The sequence below is a fragment of the Mustela putorius genome, unplaced genomic scaffold (assembly GCF_011764305.1).
Source record: "Mustela putorius furo isolate JIRA1106 unplaced genomic scaffold, ASM1176430v1.1 tig00000997_pilon_pilon_pilon, whole genome shotgun sequence".
Lineage (NCBI taxonomy): Eukaryota > Metazoa > Chordata > Mammalia > Carnivora > Mustelidae > Mustela > Mustela putorius.
In genome coordinates, this window is record NW_025421527.1 from 3,968,461 (window position 1) to 3,988,624 (window position 20,164).

At 57.2% G+C, this 20,164-nt stretch overlaps 1 protein-coding gene across 2 annotated transcripts; it reads right to left on the minus strand.

Moving 5' to 3' along the window:
- Positions 1-12,516: 12,516 nt before the first annotated feature.
- Positions 12,517-19,696, minus strand: LOC101687610 (SLAM family member 9). 2 transcript variants are annotated; one of them, XM_004778446.3, is made up of 6 exons: positions 19,523-19,696; positions 16,793-17,185; positions 14,954-15,250; positions 13,372-13,513; positions 13,089-13,179; positions 12,517-12,823 (listed from the first exon to the last, which is right to left on the minus strand). In XM_004778446.3, exons 1-6 carry the CDS (start codon positions 19,593-19,595, stop codon positions 12,800-12,802), a joined length of 1,020 nt encoding a protein of 339 aa, XP_004778503.1. In that variant the 5' UTR covers positions 19,596-19,696; the 3' UTR covers positions 12,517-12,799. The 2 variants fall into 2 exon arrangements, with proteins under 2 accessions (XP_004778503.1, XP_044942627.1); XM_045086692.1 differs by having other exon boundaries at positions 13,376-13,513; positions 19,523-19,693.
- Positions 19,697-20,164: the final 468 nt, after the last annotated feature.

Here is a 20,164-nt window from a genome sequence, read left to right on the forward strand (position 1 = left end):
TGAGGTCCAGCAGCTGCTGAGGGGGCTCACGGCAGGGGACTAATGGCACCTGCTCGTCAAGGACACTTGGGCTCGGGCTTCCTCACTGCGGACATTTCTGAGATCAGGATACATGTTCGCACTGATGTTACTCAGTTGGGCATAAAGTACTGATGGATCCAAGTTGGATAGTGTAGACACATCATAGATACAATGTAGCCAATTCAACAATGTAGCAGTTAGAGATACAGTGTAACTCGGAGAAACACAGAACATAGGACTGGATGCCCTGGAGCAGAGGGGCTGTGGGACACACAGGTGGGGGGGAGATATTATTCTGGAAACATGTGCTCCAATTTTCAATCATACCTGTACAACATGAGCTTTGTCATCAGGAGCTCCCTGCCCAAGAGAATACAGAACATTTATTTCCTCTGTATCACTAATTTTTAATACTTTAGTTAACCAACTTCAGACTGCTTTTTCTTGAAGTAGACTCTAAGCCCTGTGTGGGGCTCAAACTCACCACCCCCAGATCTAGAACTGCCCGCGTTTCCGACTGAGCAAGCCAAATCCCTAGATGACCTTTTAAATCACATATTACTTGCTGAGTACATAATGCTAATCACGGATTCATGTGGTTTTTTATTTAATCTGTGAATGGCTTGACAAGGTTAGTCCTGTCATCATCGTCATTGGACTCAGCAGAAATTGGAGGCACAGGGAGGGCAGGTGACTTGCCCAGGGTCACACAGCCTGGACAGGAAACTCAGACAGGAGCTACAGCTGTGAGTGCCCCAGGTGGGGACCAGGCCGGAAGTGCCCTCAGGGTCCCTGGCACCCCATCCTTCCTCTCAGATGTCTCCACCATGTTGTCTCCTTTATCCCCACTCCCCCCCCCCAACCAGAGGATCTCCCAGTTGGGGCTCCTAATCCCTGATTCCTGGCCGCACCTTCATGTCTGTACGAGGGCCCCTGTCGACCTGCCAGCCCCTGCGTTTTTCTGGCGCCCCCACCCCGACGTGGCCCTGTGGTTGGTCTGAGAGCAAAGAGAGAGGCTCCGCAGCCCCCACCATGGGCAGCCCCTGTGCGCCCCAAGCCTGCCTGAGCATCCCCCCTCCAGGCCCTGAGTGCAGGCACCCGCGCCACCTGGCGGCCGAGGTCCGAATTGCCGCTAGAGACTCCCGCAGAGGAGCCCTCCCACCTCAGCTCACCTGCGCACACAGGTCATGAGCGCCTACTGTATGCAGCACGTGGGGGAAACTGAGTCGCTGTCCTAGGGGTGCACACAGGCTATAGGGAGGCAGAAGCACAGACCCTTTCGGGGGAGGGGAGGATCCCCCATCCAGAGGCTCCTGAGCACTGTCATCCCGGGAGCTGGAGCAGCCCAGGGACAGGAAACAGGGCAGGAAGGGGCCTGGGAGGAGGGAAGCAGGATGCCCCGTCAGGGGGCGGCTGGGTGCACGCGGCCAGCAGGTCCAGGAGGAGCCGCAGGCAGGGGCAGACAGGCACCTTGGCCCTGTGGCCGGGTCTCTGCTCTGTTGCGGGGGTCCTGTCCTGAGTCTGCAGGAGCGAGTTCCAAGGGGGCCCAGCAGCTGGCCGGGAGTGGCCTTGAAGTTCACCTGCGTTGAGAAAACGGGCTCCTCGTGCAGGAGACTTTATAGCAGTGACGGCCTGGTGGAAGGGCAGATCGGGCGGGGGTAGCCTGGGGATCCTTGTTGTGTCCAGGTCTCCCCTCATGGGCTTCCAGGGAGGTTAGTGAAGAGGGGGACCTCGGCATGGGGGAGGGGAGCAAACAGGTGGAGAGGGAGACCCCAGTCCCTCACGGCCCCTCCAGCTCTCTGATTCAGGCCAGGGGGTCCCTGTGAGTGGGGGGAGGGTGGGTCACATGGCCAAGCCCTAACTGAGGGCCTCTGAGGACAGGCGCCTGCAGACCTGGTGACCGCAGGATCCCGCAGCGGCCAGGTCCAGGTCTGCCGCCCACTGAGAACAATCCCAGAGGGGAGAGGGAAGAAGCCAGGACAGCCCACATGTGGGAGACAAAGCCAGGCCACGCTGCCCGGGGTGACGGCCAGAGGGCTCAGCCACCGAGATGCCAGGACCGTGGGCAGGTCCGTGTCCCTGACACGTGGCATCATGAACGTGGACAGCACGCGCAGGACCAACACCTCCTCCTCCCTGACTGTGCGTCCCAGTCCTGCTGGGGGGCATTCTGGGGTCTCCGTAGGAAATCCAGGCCCCTGAGGCCAAGGACACACGTTCCCTCTTGTGTCCTCAGCTGTCACACGGGGTCTTCAGGGCGTGGGTGCAGAAGACGTTTGCTGGATGGGGGGACGACTCTGCTTCCAGAAGCTTTGGGGTGGACCTGGGGCAACTCTCCTCTGGACACTAAGCCCCGATGTGGGTAACTGACCGCACCCGAAACAACCTAGGATTCCTCCCATGGGCATCACCGCAGACAAAGGGCCTCAGACCTGTGTGGTCTCATCCCGGGAAGGTGATCTAGACCCAGTCCCGGCTCAGAGCCCCGCCTGCTTGAGCTCTGCTCCCCGATCTCCCACTGCCTGGTTTCCAGAGGTCCTGCCAGAGATGGCTGCTACTCCCACGCCCCACCAGCTACCCCAGTGAGCACCTGCCTCACCCCTGCCCCAGCAGGTCCAGACCCAGGACCCGCTGCAGGCTGGCGGGGGACTCAAAGGGCGGGTTCTGGGCTCAGGGTTCAGCTTCCTCTTCTAGTGGACATTTCCCAGAGTAGGTGATGGCTCATGATGACGGAGCAGGAGCTCCAAAGGAACTTTGCTCCAAAAAAGGAAGAAGGAACCTGAACCCCTGGTCATACATGTGAATCTCAGAGTAAAGGATAAAACTGATGTTGCCCTGGAGTCGGGGCGGTGAACATCACAGGAGGGATGTGGTTGTCGCGTTTCCATATTCATCTGACCTCGGCCCCCCACCCCGTGTTGAGGAGCGTCTCTCACAGCTGATGTCCCTGGATCCCACCAGAATCACTGATGAGGGTCAATCGGGGGCCCGAGTGTGGACACACTGAGTGACAGTGCCAGAGCTGTGCTGAGTTCTCCCCACGAGCCCTCCGCTGGTTCTCGCTCTCCCCACGGGCAAGTCCTGGGCCACGAGTTCCTTTCCCTGAACCCCCATATGGTCACAGTAGCACGACACCATGCATGTACCGAGTGTGAGCTGTTTAGGGGGACCCGTCAGCCCCTGACCCAGATCCTCCCCGATGGTGGATTCGATCCTTCCACAAACAGTGCAGGAGCTCCTACTGGGTGCCAGCCCGCTGCAGGTGCTCACACACACGCACACACACGCACACGTGCACCCAGCAGCCCCTCTGCCTTCCTAACCTCCTCCATGGGGAAAGGCCATGCGCGGGAACCACAGTCCATACGGCGAGCAGGACTCTGGATGACAGAGCAGGGTGGGGGGCTCTGCACCTGGGAGTGTGGTTTCCGGTTACACCAGGAGGTCAGAACAGGTTCCCCATGAAGGAGACTTTTTTTCTTAAGATTTTGTTTATTTATGTGACAGACAGAGAAATCATAAGTAAGCAGAGAGGCAGGCCGGGAGGTGGGGCTGGGGTGCAGCAGGCTCCCTGCTGAGCAAGGACCCTGATGCGGGGCTCGATCCAGGAGTTTGAGACCATGACCTGAGCCGAAGGCAGAGGTTTAACCCACTGAGCCACCCAGGTGCCCCCAGAAGGCGACTCCTGAGAAAAGACGGGAAGGAGATGAGGAGTGACCGTGGACACCAGGGGGAATCGCTTTCCTGGCCCAGGCGGCAGCCCGAGGAGCAGCCCTCAGGCCGGACCCTGCCTGGCCTGTTCCCGGAGCAGGAGGTCAGTGTGGCCAGAGCATCTGTGAGCCCAGGAAAGACAGGTAGGAGATGGAGGTCAGAGAGGTAACGGGGCCCGATCGGGTCCATCCTGACCGAGAATCCCAGGATGCCAGAGCCAGAGGGGCCTCAGAGTCGGCCCCATAACCCACCCCCTGCTGGACAGCTGAGAAAACCAGAGCCGGGGGTGGGGGTGGGGAGGCACACCCAGGGGCACCGGGACACAACGTGGCCCCCAGGGTGCGGCTGTGCTGTCCTCCCTTCAAGTGCCAGGGACAGACTCTTCCCCAGGGCCCAGGAAGCTGGGGCTGGGAGCCCTGGGTGAGGGCGGCGGCCGCTGCGGCCCCTCCCACCAGGGGGCGCTGCTCGCACAGCTCTGCCTCCAGTCCCTGCACCTGCTGGGCTGTGGTTCCTGGGCTGCCCTGGCCCAGGGCCCTGACTGCAGCCCAGCCCCTGGGAGCGGCCCTTCCTGGTCACTGCCCGGGTCTCGGGGTCTCTCTCTGGCCCTGGCCCTGGCCCCGGGAAGACCCCTGAGGGCGACCAGGCTGGTTTGCAGGGGTGGGGGGCGAGGAGGAAGGGCAGAGGAGGGCTGCCTGGGCAGGTGCAGGGTGCACAGTCACCGTGTTGTCCGCGGCACTCCCTGGGGCTGGCCCCTGCCTGTCCCTCTTGTGTTTGCTGCTGCGGGTCCCCAGGGCTCATCTGGAGCCAGGGAACTGGGCAGGGGGGTGGGGGTGAAGGCAGAGCAGAGAGCAAGGAGTGGTGCTGACTGGTGGCCCTCACCCTACCCAAACAGGGCCACTGGGAAAGGAAGCCATGCCCCACCCCCACTCCCGGGGTCTGCCCCCTCCAACAGCAAGACCCTAAGGAGGGGAAACTGAGGCACCAGGGGAATTGCTGTAATGCCGGCCACCCTCCTTTCCTGCCTCTCATTCCTGGGTGCGTCAGGATGAGACCTGAGGGAAGGACTCCCCCTACCCACTCTGCTCTGGGGACACAGGGTTTCTGGGGAGGGTGGTGGCGCCACATACCCTTTACGAACACTCAGGGCTCAGGTCACCCTTGCCCATCACACGTAGCCTGCTGGGAGAGCGGGGCCAGCCTGCAGAGTCCCTACCCCCCTGCTGGACAGCCGAGGGCAGGGTCAGACAGGACAGGGGGATGGGGTGGGCGTCAGCATGGGGTCCCATGCCCTCCGGCACCTCCTTCTCTGTCCTGCTCCGCACCTGACCTTGCCTTCTGGTCCTCTGAGCCCTCACACCCAGACCTGAAGAGTAGAGGTCACTGGGAGTCCCCGGCTGACTGGGGCAACAGGCTTCTCGTCGGAACTTTGGGTGATTTGCTGGCTTGCCCGAATAAGAATAAGGCACTCATCGGCCTGAATGTGCTTCCTGTCCAGACCGGCCAGGGTCTGGGGCAGCAGACCGCAGGGCCGGGCGCCCTCAGGGTCCTCGGTGTGTCCTCTTCACCTTCCTCCGGGAGAAGTGTCAGAAAGGAAACCAGAAAATCCAAAAGAAAACCCAGCCTGAAATCCCGGGATCAATGACCCAAACCACACTTGCTGCAGGGGAGTCTGTCCCTCTGAGGGACAGGCCCCCACAGACGAGAGCGGAGGCAGGAACCCATGTCACCCTGACACGGACAGCCCTTGGCGAGCCTGGCATGTGGCTCCCTGCACACTCAGCCCCACGGCTCTGTCTGTCCTGGCCTCGCCTGCCCGCATCCTGGAGAGCCCAGGACTGGGGTCCAGTCTTTCCTACAGCTGCCCCGGGGGAAGACCACTGAGGTAGGGGACATTGGCCATAAGACAGGACAGAGCCTGTCCCCGCCCTGTCACTGCACTCTGGATTCTCAACACCACAGACACAAAGGCATTCATTTGACAGGCAGCAGGGTGGCCAGAATGTTCGATTTGCATTTGTGCGTTGACCTGTGAGGACGACCATCTCTCGGGCTCCTGCACCTGATCCGTCTCGTCTCTGCGCGCCCTGTGCTCGCGCCCTTAGCTTGGGTAGCGACTGTGGTGGTGTGATTTCTCTCACTGATGCGCAAAGGGGACCTGAGCTTTTCTAAAGGTTCCCTCAGTGTCCGCGTCTGTGTGGAGGGCCGGGGTGGGAGCACAGGGGAGTGAGCGAGCTCTCTGCTGACACGACCCCTCCCGCCCCAAAGGGAACCCTGTTCTAGTTTTCAACTGTTGCATCAGGGGAAACTGTCCATTAGGGAACAAGGACACAATGACCTTTTTCCTCTTTTCCTGGGACTATTGGCCAGTTTCTGCTCAAGTGAGAAACACGTAGCACCGCACACAGGAGTGACCTGTGTCCCGCGGCAGGCTCTGGCTGGAAGGGGCGCTGTTCCATTCCCTCTCCAAGGAACACCTCGCCTTAGGGATTTTTCTAGTCAATGGGTGGGGGCAACCGAGCTCAGAAAGGTAAAGCCAGGGGCGCCTGGGTGGCTCAGTGGGTGAAGCCTCTGCCTTTGGCTCAGGTCATGATCTCAGGGTCCTGGGATCGAGCCCCGCATCTGGCTCTCTGCTCAGCAGGGAGCCTGCTTCCCCCTCTCTTTGCCTGCCTCTAGCCTACTTGTGATCTCTATCAAATAAATAAATAAAAACTTAAAAAAAAAAGCAAGAAAGGTAAAGCCAGTTCTCCAGCATCCACACAGTTTGTCTAAAATCTTCCCGCCAATACGTGGCAGAGGCAGAATGAGCGACCCAGCAGGTGTGACTGCAGAGCTCAGTCCGTCTCTGCACCGTGAGGAGCGGTGGGGACAAGGGCAGGTCCAGGCCCCCAAGTCAGAGCCTGGTTCACAAGGGACCCCCTCCCCCACAAGAGCCTGGAAACAGCTGTAACCACATGGAGAGGCCACAGACAGATGAGAAAGGAAGGTTCCCTTACCCTGCCCCCAATCCCCTGCAGACAGTGTCACAGCCCAGCTGTCCCTAATGCAGGGCCTTGGGAGGCTGTCTAGGCCCCACACTCGCACACACCCCCTCCTCAGCTGGGAGCTGGGACTCAAGCAGCCTGGGGGCGGGGAGGGGTGCACACAAGGGCCTGAGACTGTAGTCAGAGCTCCGCCGACAAAGCAGGATCTGGAAAGTGAGACTTGGAGCTACTGGTGATCTCAGCCTCGGCCCCCAGAGCAGGGCAAAGACCTGTCGTCCCTAAGAGAGGTTTGAGGGTGGTTTCCCCATCCTCGGGAATGTGAGGGCATCCCGGACAGGCCCTGGTTCCCCCCTTCCCTCCCTCAACCCTCAAGAGTCTGGAGAAATCAGGGTGTGGAACCAGCAAGCCCTCACTGCTCACCCCCCTCCCTCACACCTGCCCCGGGCCCCAACAACGCCCACCCAGAGCTGCCCCTCTGATCTGTCCCCCACCCAGGAGGAGGCTGACCTGGAGCATCAGGGTCGGGGAGGGGAACCAGCAGCCGCACAGGGAGTCCAAGAGTATCCAGACCGAGGTCACCGCTACTCCTCCCTGCGTCTCACGACGTGGTCAGACTGTTCTCTGCTCCCCAGGGTACCTCAATCCTTTGAATACATGGACACCTGTTGGATTCCCTCCACCTGATGAGACTCACATATTCAAAAAATAAGGGTTTATGTCTGAGGAGAATAGTCCACATTGAGTATATAAAATGTGGAAAGCAGACAATGATACAGAAGAATAAATAACTAGAACTAGAACTTTAGGAAACCATAAACTTAAATAGTTTGAAAGGATATTTTCATGTTCCCCCAAACGACTGAACCCATAGAAACTTCACAATGATGTCAGTACCCTTGATTTTCACGGGATCCATAATCCATATCTGCCGCTTCTCTGTGTTGGGACATCTAGTGTCCTTGCGACTCCCTTCACACATGGTCACATCTAGGTGATGGAGTTCCCATGGAGGTCAGCGTGACACCAAACGGACTGAGACATGATCCCAGCAGCTATGATCGCAGCACAGCTGAGGTCCGTGGCTGGAAGCACACTGAGCAGGTCCGATCATAGGAGACCCTGGAGCTTGTCTTGGCAGAACCACGTAGGCACCTCAGAGTAGGTCGTGTGCAGGGACAATGACATTCAACTTCATGTGCTCTGACATGGAGGCTTGGGTCGGCTCCCCTAGCAGCCCAGACAAGGGACAAACGATTTTGGGGCACATGTTCCTCATCTCCCACCAACAAGTATTGAACAGGTACCAGGAAGCAGCTCTGTCCACGTCACAGGTGATAGGACAGAGAACAAGGGGACGATTCTGCCCTCAGGCTGCCTGCAGGCTCGTGAGGGAGAAATTACACGGAAATTAAGGACCCCCATGAGCGCGAGCTGCATTTGTGAGCAGCACAGGGAGCAGTTGAGAATGGGGAGAGGGAGAGGAGAGACCGTTCCTCATACAGACTCTATCTGCTCCCTTTAGCAAAAGAAATCAGGAAAGCAGGAACTCTACAGTCTTGGAGAGTCTCCGCTGGAGGAGAGTCGACTAGGACCCAGGATCTGGTCTTTTCCACTAATGCCCACGATTGTGGAGGTTTGGAGGGGAGTGAGATGGCCGAGGGAGTAGACGAGCCAGAGACACCTGGGTCCCTCTCTGCTCCACCTGGATGGGGACACAGTAGAAGGAATGAGATCCACTGAGAAATTTATGGACATCTCAGGTCCCATCCGCCCGGATTTTATCTTCTGCATCATGGAGCCATTCAGTTTCCCTTCCTGCAACCCTCTAATATGGACAGTCAGGGCTGGACCACTCAGAAACCACGTGTCCAGTGCCTTGTCAGGGATTTGTCACCTCCAGTGACAAACCTCCTCCCCTGCCTCTGGCTGTGCGGACAACGAAGAGTCATGCCGTAGCTGGACCACGGCCACTGGGCACATGCGTGTCAGTGTCTGTCAACATTTCTCTCCTTCCCGGCTGGCCCTTTACTGTTGGAAACAACATTTTACTGAAAAATTTCTACAAGGAAAATTTCTACAAGGAAAATCGGTTCTGATGAGCAATGTCTGTCAACATTTCTCTCCTTCCCAGCTGGCCCTTTACTGTTGGAAACAACATTTTACTGAAAAATTTCTACAAGGAAAATTTCTACAAGGAAAATCGGTTCTGATGAGCAATGTCTGTCAACATTTCTCTCCTTCCCGGCTGGCCCTTTACTGTTGGAAACAACATTTTACTGAAAAATTTCTACAAGGAAAATTTCTACAAGGAAAATCGGTTCTGATGAGCAATGTCTGTCAACATTTCTCTCCTTCCCGGCTGGCCCTTTACTGTTGGAAACAACATTTTACTGAAAAATTTCTACAAGGAAAATTTCTACAAGGAAAATCGGTTCTGATGAGCATCACTGATATCTTGTGTTACCTTCTTCTGTCCCGAGAAGCTCCGAGGAGCTGGAAGGACAGGCCTGTCCAGGCATCACTGCTCGGCTCCTCCCCACGCCTGTCCTCCCTCTGCATCCAGGTCTGGGTGTGGTGTCCATGCACCTGCTGAGGTCCCCCTGGGACAGAAGATGCCCTGGGAGTCTCCTCAGGCTGTGTGGACCCTATGACAAGAAGGGAAATGTGACACTCACTGGGACAGTCACTGACAGTGGGAGAAGGGGTAGGAAGAAGTGAGGGTGAGAGAGACGATCTCAGGAAAATCAGCTGATGGGGAAACTGAAGCCCAGTGCGGACAGCAGGTGATGTGGTTTCTGTGGGGCCATTCAGTGTGTGTGCTGGGATGGGGTAGGAACAGGAGCAGGCAGAGGAAGGTCAGGGAGCACTCAGATGGGTGCTGCTCAGACAGGAGACTGGACACAGGACCTAAGGGCTCAGGTCACTCTGGAACTCTATCCCAGTCTGTGCTGAGGGAGCTGGGTTAGCAGGAAGGGGATAGGAAGAGAAGTGCTGTGGGTAGTAGTCAGGATTCTGCAGGAACCAGCAGTATAGGACGCTTATAGATCCAGAGAGATGTGCTGTAAGGAATGGCTCACACTGTTATAGAGGCTGGTGAGTCAGGTCTGCGGGGAGGGTGAGCCAGGCTGAGATGCAGGGAAGATCTGCTGCTGGGGTTCAAGTCCAAGGTCGTCAGGAGGAGACACAAGGACGAGACAATACCCCAGTTCCAGTCTGATGGCCGTGTGCTGTCGAATTCTCCCTTGCTCAGGGGAGGTCAGTCTTTACTCTTACTCAGGTTTCAACTGATGGGGCGAGGCTCACTCACAATGTGGAGGGCAGTCTGCTCTACTCAAAGTTCATCCATTTAAGTGTATCTCATCCCAAATCGCCTCCTAGAAAAGTCCAGAATCATACTTGACCACAAGTCTTGACACTGGGGACCAACCACTTTGACACATGAGATGAATGATGACAACACACGAACACGAATCCAAAGACACCTCCATGGGCAGGTAAACGTCAGAGAGAGTAGACGTCAGAGCAAGGATTATTTCCAGGGTGAAGAGTGGTGCAGAATGACGGAAGGCCAGCTCCGCAGGAAGTGAGGAGAACCCCAGGTGCATGAGCTCCTAACTGCAGAGCACTGGACCCATGACGCAGGAACTGACGGAACTGAAAGGAGAAGCACGTGAGTCCACTGTCAGAGTCAGAGAGCCGAGCATCCGCTCTCCGCATGGACAGTCAGCAAGAAGACAACCAGCGAACACGACCCTGAGCCCACGCAACCTCACTGACATTTAGAGAACGTTCAACCCCAGCAGCAGACCTCACATTCCTTTCAAGTGCACTGGGGAGCCTCCCCAGACAATGTCCTGTCCTGCGTCATAACACTAACCTGACAGCGTTTAAGGACTTGAAATAACGTATTTCTTTGACCACAATAGAATTAGAGTCGAATTTAATACCCTAACCTACAGAAAAATTTCCACTTAGAAATTAAGAAAGAAAAAAAAGAAATTAAGAAGTATTTCTAAATAACCCACAGTCAAAGAGGAAGTCTTGAGAGAAATTTTTAAATATTTGAAGTGAATGGAAATGAAAAATACAAGATATCAAAGTGTGTGACAAGAAGCTAACCCAGTGCCTATAGGGAAATAGATATTATGAGAGGCAGATATTACAGAAGAAGAAATGCTCAAATTAATAGTTAAAGCATTTACCTTTTACATCTAGAAATATAAGAGCAAAATAAACCCAGAGTAATTTGAAAAAAGAAAATAAGACAAGAGCAGAGAAAATGAAACTGATAAATCTAATAAAACATATTTACAAAAAACCCTGCACTTAATATCACCCTTAGTGGTGGAAAACTAGCTTTTCCCTAAATACTGGGAAGGAAGCACGGCTGACTGTTCTCAGCACCGCTGTGCAGTATCTCCTGGAAGTCTGATCAGTGTGATAAGATAAGAAAAGGAAATGAAATAACATACAGATTGGAAAGGGAAAGAGAACACTAGTGTTTATTATGGACACTGTTTATATGTGTGTCTGACAGAAAATCCCAGTTTCTACAGAGAATTCCCAAGACTAATAGGTGGGTTCACCAAGACTGCAGGCTCCAAGGCCACAGGGAGGGCAGGGACCCGTCATGACACTCGTCGGGATTTGAACACAGATTTAGAGGTCGTGCTCCGGGTCCCGGGAGCGCACTCAGGCTCCCGAGTGGTCTGCAGACGCGGACAGTCATCCAGTCCAGGCCCACGGCATGGGTGAGAGGGTGGGACGGGGGGCAGGGAGCCCCGCGTGGCTCTGGGGGGTACCGTGGCCTCGTGCCCTCACCTCCAGTCCTCACCCCCGCACTGTCCGGGCTGCACTGAGGATAGGAATCACGTCAAACGTGTCACCCACCGTGTGCGGTGTGGCTAATGACAGCGTCACCACCTGCCGGAGTTCCTGCTTCCCAGTGCCCGGGACGTGGTTTCTCCCTGCTCCCCGCCCACCAGCAAGTGAGCTGTAGGGACCCCGAAGGGAGCAGAGCTGAGCTCAGAAACGGACCACACGACTCGGGGACACAGCTGTGCTCTGCCAGCTACCCCGATGGGACAGTGTTCTCAGACACTTGGAGTCCTTTCTACTATGATCTGTGTGTTTGTGGGACAGCCCTAGTTCTGACCCGACAGCTGCACAGCTGGAGGCTGGTGTGTGTGTGTGTGTGTGTGTGTGTGTGTGTGTGTGTGTGTGTGTACACGTGCGCGCGCGTGCAAGCACCCTCCTATATGGACACTGAAGTTTGGGGATGAGAAGCAGCTCTGATTTCCTCTGATCTGAGGGAATCCCCCACCTGCTTCCAGTGGATCTCCAGGCTCAGCAGTGAGATGGAGAGGAAGAGCATTTGAGACCCGCTTTTCACTGCTTGAATTACTAATTCAGGCCAACAGCAGGTTTCTTTGTCACATGGGGGAATGAGGGTAGAGCATGGAAGGAGAGAAAGTGTGTCCCATACCAAGAGTAAGGGACAGTATTTTTCTAGGGCTCAGGTGAACTATTCCCAGTCCCCCACAAACAAAACATGCACACAGTGTCACAGAGCCATCCCTCAGCATCAAGGTCAAATACAAATTCTCATTGTCTATAAATAGGTCTCAGCACAGAGCTGATAGCTAGGGATGCTCAAGACAGGCCCCAGGACAGATGCTGTGAATTCGCCATGGCTTGCTTGCCCCAGAGGCTGAGGGTCTGCAAGGCAGTTTGATGTCGTACCGATGAGGGGGACAGGGGGGCTGTCTAGGGTCGCATGTAGCAGAGGCTGAGTGGTCCTGAACAGGTTTGGATCAATTTATTTACTCAGTTTCCCTGATCTACCACTGTGTGTATCTCGTGGGGAGCTTGTGCACAAAGATTTAGCACAGAAATAAGTTCTGGACCCATCCAGTCCCTGCTCAGAGCCATCAGAGGTGGAAAAGGCAGGATCAGAGCTGCGGGCATCATGCTCCTGAGGCAGGTGTCCCCGGGGCGGGATTCTCCTGCTTCTTCTAGTTAAATCACATCATGTCCTGGCCTGGCCTGCAGACCTCACTGTAGACAGTAGTGAGAGTTCTCCTCTTCTAGATGTGGAATGCAGACATACCCTGGAATGCAGACAGAGGGTTCCAGGAACAGCTGAGGGATGCAGAGAATCCAGAGGGACCCACAGAGATCCAGGGCTGCGCGTGACCTCCCCCAGTGCCCAGCATTGCAGGGACCCCAGGAGAATGTCCTTAGTTAATACTGTGTTGTCTGGAAGGGGTTATGGATGCATGGACACAAAAGCCGGCAGATGATTGGGATTGAAGGCACACACCCAGGCACAGAGAGACTAGGGGGAACCCAGGCTGCCTCCTTCCCCAGCCTCACCTTGTCCCTGCGGTCTCCAGACTCCTGCTGGCTCAGCTCTGCAGAGTGGATGCAACGATCATGTTCCCATGTTCTTCCTGTGATCCTGTCCCTGAGTCACACACAGATGGAGCTTGAGTCTCAGCCTGGAAGCCTGTCCCCTCCCCCTCCATGACCCCCATGACCATGGCCACACGTGCCAGCCTCCTGCAGGGACATTCCCTGAGCAGTAAAATGCAGGACAAAGGGAGTCCAAGGTCCAGTATGGGAGGGAGGTGTCTGGGTACAGGAAGGAAAGTGCAACCTGCCTCTCCCAGGCTCCACGTTCTTCTTCCCACATGTCTTCCAAAGGTAGAGTCCAGCTCCGAGGATCAGCAGCACGACCACAACAGACGCCAGGATACCGGACAAGTGGGCAGCACCGGTCTGTCCTTGTGGATCTGTTTCTGTCGCACACAGAGAGTGAAGAAGGTTAAGGCGACAGGGAACTGAGGACGCCCACTGCCAGGCACATGGAGACTCTGAAGGGACCTGGTCAGGAGCTCGAGAGGGAGGAGCATGGCAGGGGCTCTCACTCAGCCCGTTCCTGAGCTCCTGCTTGGGGCCCGGGTGCTGAGAAGAGCAGGACATGGTGCCCTCCATTGAGGAGCCCCTCAGCAGGGGGAGGGCTGACACATGCCAGGGGCAGCCGGCCAGAGCCATCCCAGGGCACTAGAGCTACAGCTTGTACCCAGGTCATCAGGGAGGGCCTCCTGGAGGAGGTGATGGGCAAGCCTTGTCTTGAGGGAGGAGTAGGAGATTGCCCGATATTCAGGGTGGGTGAGGCATGCCAGGGTGCAGAGCCATGACCAGGAATGGCTGTGACGAGTCCACAGTCCTGGGAGCTGCCGGGTGGGAGGCAGGAGCCTCTTTCCGGAGGGCCCAGAGGGGCCTGAGCCATGACCAGCCTCTATGGTCAGGGATACTAAGACAGTAGGTCCCCAAGCAGCTGGTGGAGGAGGGGTGGAGGAGCGAGAGGGCTCACAGGGAACCAAGTCATTCATTCATTCATTCATTCATTCAGGGACACGCTGACTGTGAGCAAAGGGCCTAAGGCCGAGGCTGGGACAGGCATTCCAAGGAGCAGCAGACATGGCCACTGCCCTCCAGGGTTCAGCTGGCACAGGACACTAATCCTGGGCCAGAGCATCAGCTCCCAAGGCGGGGCCACTGACCACTCCTTAGAGGAGACGAGGTGTGAGGGCAGGACAGCAGCAGCTCCTGCAGGGCCCTGAGCCATCGAGGCTGCGGAGCCCTGTGCAAACTCTGTTCATGCTGGGACTGCCCCCAGCACGTGGCCCTGTGGGACTGCCCGGGTCACAGGCCCCCAGAGCCAGCTGCAGGGAGGGGGTCCCTGGATGGGAGTAAGTGGGGAGTGGGGGACTCCTGACTTGGAAGGGCTGAGGGCAGAGGGAGGGGCCTGAGCGGAGGCTGACAGCGGAGGAGAGCGGGACACATCGGGAATGCAAGCCAGCAGGTGGGTGACATGTGTCCGTGAGACCAGAAATGGGCAGAGGAGCCCTGAGCCCTGGATCCTGCAGGAGTCGCCGGCCTGACCCCTCAGATGGCACAGACCACGGACACACCCAATTCGCTTTTCCTCACAGCCTCCCTAGACACACTTGAGATGATGCTAGATTCTGCCTGGACCAGCAGGGGTGAGAGCTGGAGAGCAGCACGGGAGCGACACCGAAGGGCAGAAGCGGGTTGGATGTGCCTGCCAGAGTCTTGGACTGGGTGACCAGGTGGCCGGGGGTGACATAAACACGGGGGACAGAAGCCAGGAACTCTCACCCAGGGTTCCCTGAGCACCGGGATAGCCCCCCTCCTCTGGCTGATGTACTCACTGTGGCCACAGATGTCCCCAAGGTCCAGGGCGGCAGTTTTCTGGTCCACCAGGTTGCTGACCACACAGGTGAGGCTGGGGCTGGGCCGGCTCAGGGGCAGGGTCACAGCCAGTGTCCAGGGGTTGGGGGCTGGTCCTGGGGCCGGTCTCTGCTCCAGCTCCCTGGGGAGACCCTCACTCTCCCAGGACACGGTCAGGTCCTCCCTGGTTTCCGTGGTGTTACACTCCACGGTGACGTTGCACCAGCCTCGTGTGAGGGACAGAATCATGGTCCCAATCTGGGGACGGGGCATAGGCTCTGGGGCAGAAGGGAGAAGAGGACAGAGCCTCAGGTGAGTGGGGAACATCATCGCTTCTCCCTCTACTGCGGATTCTCCATGACGCTCTGGCTTCCTCCCCCTAAGGACACTGATTGCATTTTACGGATAACAAGAGAATTGACCCAAATAAACAGCAGGTGCCAGTAAGGAAGGGAGCCACTGAGTTCAGCTCTATGCGATTTCACTAGACTGAGCACGTCTTACAAATCTCCCTTGAGAAATTAAACACTGGAGTCATCTGCCTGAAAACCATGAACTCCAAGTGGTGTGTCCCCTACAGAATGGTTAAATGTAAGACACAAGGATTTGTCCTGGCCCAGGCCCCGGCTCTACTCCTGCTCAGATAATTCTCAGGACCACACAGCCCGTGGTGCAGACGGCCACCGGCCAGCTCTGGGAGCCCAGAGATCAGCCCCAGGATCCACCAGGAGAGACCGCAGTGGGGGACACAGTCGTGGTTCCAAGGTATGGACACTCCAAGGTGGTTATAACAGGCACTGAATTTGGGGCCCACCCAGGAAGCCAAAGAACAGATGGACAGTCAGTCCTGGGAATCTACAGATCCTGAGGGTGCAAAGTCCCCTCTCTCTGGGGCAGGACATCTCCCTGTGCAGGGGGGAGGGGTGCACACAGAGCGAGCTGCTCCCTGAGGGTCTGAGGAAGGGCTACCCTGTGAATTCTCCATCCGTGGGGGTTCAGAGGGGGACCGTGCAGTCCGTGAGTGAGCTGACTCGGCTGGGGCTGAGAAGGAAGAGGGGGCGGGGCGGGGCGAACCGGATCCCGCTAGGTGACGAGTGTCCCCCAACCATGGCCACGTGCTGACCCTTAGAGCCTGGAGATGTCTAGGTTCCAGAACAAAGTGGAACTGAGGCTGAGAACCTGCTGATCCTAAACTAGAGATGGTCTGGATTCCCCAGACAAGCCCCGTGTGATCACCGGGTCCTCACAAGTGGGAGGAGGCAGGAGAGGAGGTGGGAGGGACACAGTGTCAGAGGGACTCATCCCACCAGTGCCACCTGTGAAGGGGGAAGAAGGGGCCACGACCCAGGGGTGCAGGTGCCCCTAGAAGGGGGGACAGGAGCAGAAGTGGATTCTCCCTGGAGCCTGCAGAGAGGAGCACAGCCCCGCTGACTCCTGGACCTCATGGCAGAGGCTCTGGGGTCTGACTCCTGCCCTACAGCCCAGGAGGACTCCCAGGGGGTGGTGTGGTCAGCCACTGCAGCACTGGGCAGTAAGAGTCCCATCAAGGACCCTGAGTCCTACGGGGACAACGAGTGTTACAGCAAAGTCCCCGTTTCCCCCCATTCCATGTTCCCTCCTGAAGCACAGACATGATTTATCCCTGGTGTGAGTCTCAGCTCTGCCTGCATTTGTGCTGACCTCACAGCATCTATTTTCTGGGGAGAAGATCAAGTCTGAAGGCTGCAGTCTGGAAGGAATCCTGTGAGTGGGCACTTGGACACTCCTGGGGACAGAGGAAGGGGGTCAGCTGTGGGAGTGGGGGAGGGGCCGCCACGTACCGTAGACCGTCAGGTGGAAATCCTGGTCATACTGTCTTCCTCTCGTATAGGACTCTCGAGCCCGGTACAGTCCACTGTCCTCAAGGGTCAGGTTGACAATCCTTAGGGTCATTATGTTGAGCACATAGATTCTCCTCTCAAACTTGTCCTGGAAGTTGACCCATTCTGGAACATCTCTCCCAGGAAACACATACAGCATGACTATGAAATTTGATCTGGATACGATGCCCCAAGACATCTTCTCCAGCTCAAATTCTGGAGGTAATTCTGGATTTCTGATCACTTGAAACAACACAGGAGTTCCTTGAGCCCCCTTCAGAGTAACAGGGTTTCCAGAATCGTCCACGGCAGACCCACGGGCTCCAGGACTCTGGGTCACAGCGCTGCAGACACCTAGGGCATAGGACGCAGAAAATGGGAGTGGTTTTTTTAGGAATAAAGGAGGAAACCCTAGAACCCAACTTCCTGAAATCCATCCCGTGTGCCCCCTTGACTGGGAAGGCAGGAGATGCCATGAGTTCAAGGCGAGGCTGGAATCCCTCCTGGTCCCAGGGGAGTGTCCCCTTGAGCAGGTCTCGGGAACTTGCTCATCTGCAGTGTCCTGACCCCTGACAGCGACAGGAGAAACGTCAGGAGATCCCCAGTTCGAAGCACAAAGTGCATTTCTGCAGCAGGCAGCTTCTCATGGGGCTGCAGAAACCCCTTGTGCCCACAGGCTCTCCAAGCTCTGCCCTGGACAGGGGCGTCGCTCCCCAGGGACTCGCTTTTAATGAGCAGAGCACAATGAAGAAGACCCGGCTCGGGAGCAGAGGCAGAGAGCAGAGGCAGAGACAGCGGACGGCGGAGGACTGCAGGACTGCAGGGCTCGAGGACGCACCCCTCCCTCCTTGGAGGGCGGAGGAGGTGACCACAGGTGGTCCTGGGCTCTGGGTGCTGAAGGGGCCCAAGCAGGCTCCCCAGCTGTCAGTCCCCGTCAGGACGCAAGACGAGGGCAGGACAGGAGGGAGACACAAAGCAGAGGCCTCGGAAAAGCCACAGGACAGTCCCATCCAGAAAGAGACCCCAATCCCAGGATGTCACAGCTGGAGGGCCTTCGAGGGGACCTTTCACAGAGGAGGGGCTCCCTCAAGGGCAGGAGGGGGACTCGTCTAGGTCACACAAGGCAGAGCCAGACCTGGAGCCTGCTTCCCTCTCCCACAGGCCCCTGCTTCCCCCGCACAGAGCTGCCCTACAGCCCTCCCCCTGCCCTGCCCTCCCCTGCCCTGCACAGGGCTCCTCCCTCCCAGCACTGCTGTCGGGTCAGTGGGGTCTGAGCAGGTTTGGGGGCTCACCCCCCAGCTACTGTCCCGGGAGAGGGGACTCAAGTACTCGGCGGGCTTTGGCAGGGCGGGGACGCGGGGCTGCCTGCGGGTTAACCGGCGCCTGCTGGAAAGGGGGAACCCAGGACAGAGGAGGCTCAGCCCCCAGGCTGCAGGGGAGGAGCGGCCCAGAAGCTGGAAGCCCACTCAGGACAGGAGGAAGACCCGACAGTGCTCAGATCTGCAGACGGTGCTGACCCCAAGGAGGCCAGAAGGTCAGGGGCGGGTGGCTGTGAGCTAGAGAGTCCGAGTTTATGTAAATCAGATGGAATTTGTCTTTCAACCATCAGTGTAAAAATGTGTCCATTTCCCTCTCTCTTACCCTCTTTTCTTTCATTCTTATCTGATCTTCCAACCCTGACATTTACGGAAGAACATTCTGTAATTTCCCATTATGTCTCCGGTTAAATCAAATTGAAAAGAAGAGAAAAACTACACTTATTGAAAAGAAGTAATTTTGTTTAAAAAAAGGATCTCAATGCCTTGCGAAGCTCATTTTCTAATGAGTAATCTCCCTATTTACAAATGCCTTGTGATTCCACAATTTCCCTAGAATCCCTGCAGGCACGGAGGGGCTGGTGTGTTCACATCAAACACGACAGACAGTAACAGCCTGCCCTGCCCTCCTCAGGATTCAGTTCCGAGGATCTCAGTGTTTTCTCCTAGTTCTTATTTAACGTGTTCCACAGAAGCACCTGGACTCCGATGAAGGAATGACTGGAATTTCAGGTTTCTGATAAGATGACTTTTTTGAGTTCCATTTTGAGGCCCCCTGATGCCCCCCAGGTACCCCCACCCAGATCAGAGGTCAGCAGTCTCCCGTTCCGGGCTCACCCCTACACACGGCAGGTGGGCGCGGACCCTTCAATGCTGGGGGCTCCTGTCCTTCCCTTGCAAACAGAATGTCACTGGACTCGGGGCCACATCTTGCCAAGGAGCCAGACTAGCGCGGCCCCTCCAGCTCAGACAGGGGCTCTGGGTCGGCCCCTCCTGCACACGGTAGCTGCCAAGGCTGCTGGTCCCAGTGCACGGCAGGGGGGGATGTCCATCCCCAACCCGGGTCGCCCAGCCCTGCTCCTGTGTCTCCTCCATCCCTCACCGCAGGAGGCTCCAGGCTGTCCCGGCCTCACCCCCTGGGAGGGGGAACGGATTCCCTTCCAGGCAGCCGGGTCGGGGTTCCCAGCCTGGCCTCAGCCCAAAGCTCCCTTTGTTCCCTCTGTCCACCCCGGGGCTCTGACCCAGCGCACCGCGTGTGCTCCGTCCTCACGGAGCTGCTCCGTCTGGTTCTTCAGCACAGACCCCAGCCCGCCCGGGAGCTCCTGCCTCCCTGCCCGCCCCGCGGCCTCCCTCCCGGGGGTCCCGGGCCACTCACTGAGGAGGAGGCTGGTGAATCGCAGGAGCCAGGAGGCCCCGCACAGGTGGGGGTCTTCTGAGCAGGTGCGCATGGCCGGCCGCCTCCCTGCTGACTCTGCCTGGGCCTATGAGGAACAGCTTAGCTGAGAAGAGCTCCAAGCCCTTCCCCACACCAGGGCGGGGCTGACTGTTAGTTCCTGGGGCACAGCTGGCCAGTCTAGATTAAACCATTCCCATCACTCATGTGAGCTCAGCACCCGCAGGGGCCTCAGGAGATAACTATAGAGTAAGTGTGGGAACAGCCCCCCTCTAGGAGGCCCGGTGCCGGAGAGACCCCGTCCCTGTGCTCACAACCAGCCTGGTGGTCTCCTGTCCCCAGCCTGCACCCCTACGACCACTGACCTCTGTCCCTGGGCTCCCACTCAGCCTGGGCTGCCCAGCTCGCCAGCACCAGCTGATGGCCAGGCACAGAGTCCCCTCCTAGAGCCAAGGACACGGGGCCTCTCCTGCTTTGGGCCTGTCCTCTGTCTTTACACCATCTCACGAGTCACTTCTTCTTTCTGATGTTCTAGGAACCTCACTGTCAGGTGTCACAGTGAGAAGCTAGGAGCCCGAGAACAAAGCCTCCTGGGAAGTGTCACCCCCTCACCCCAGGGCACAC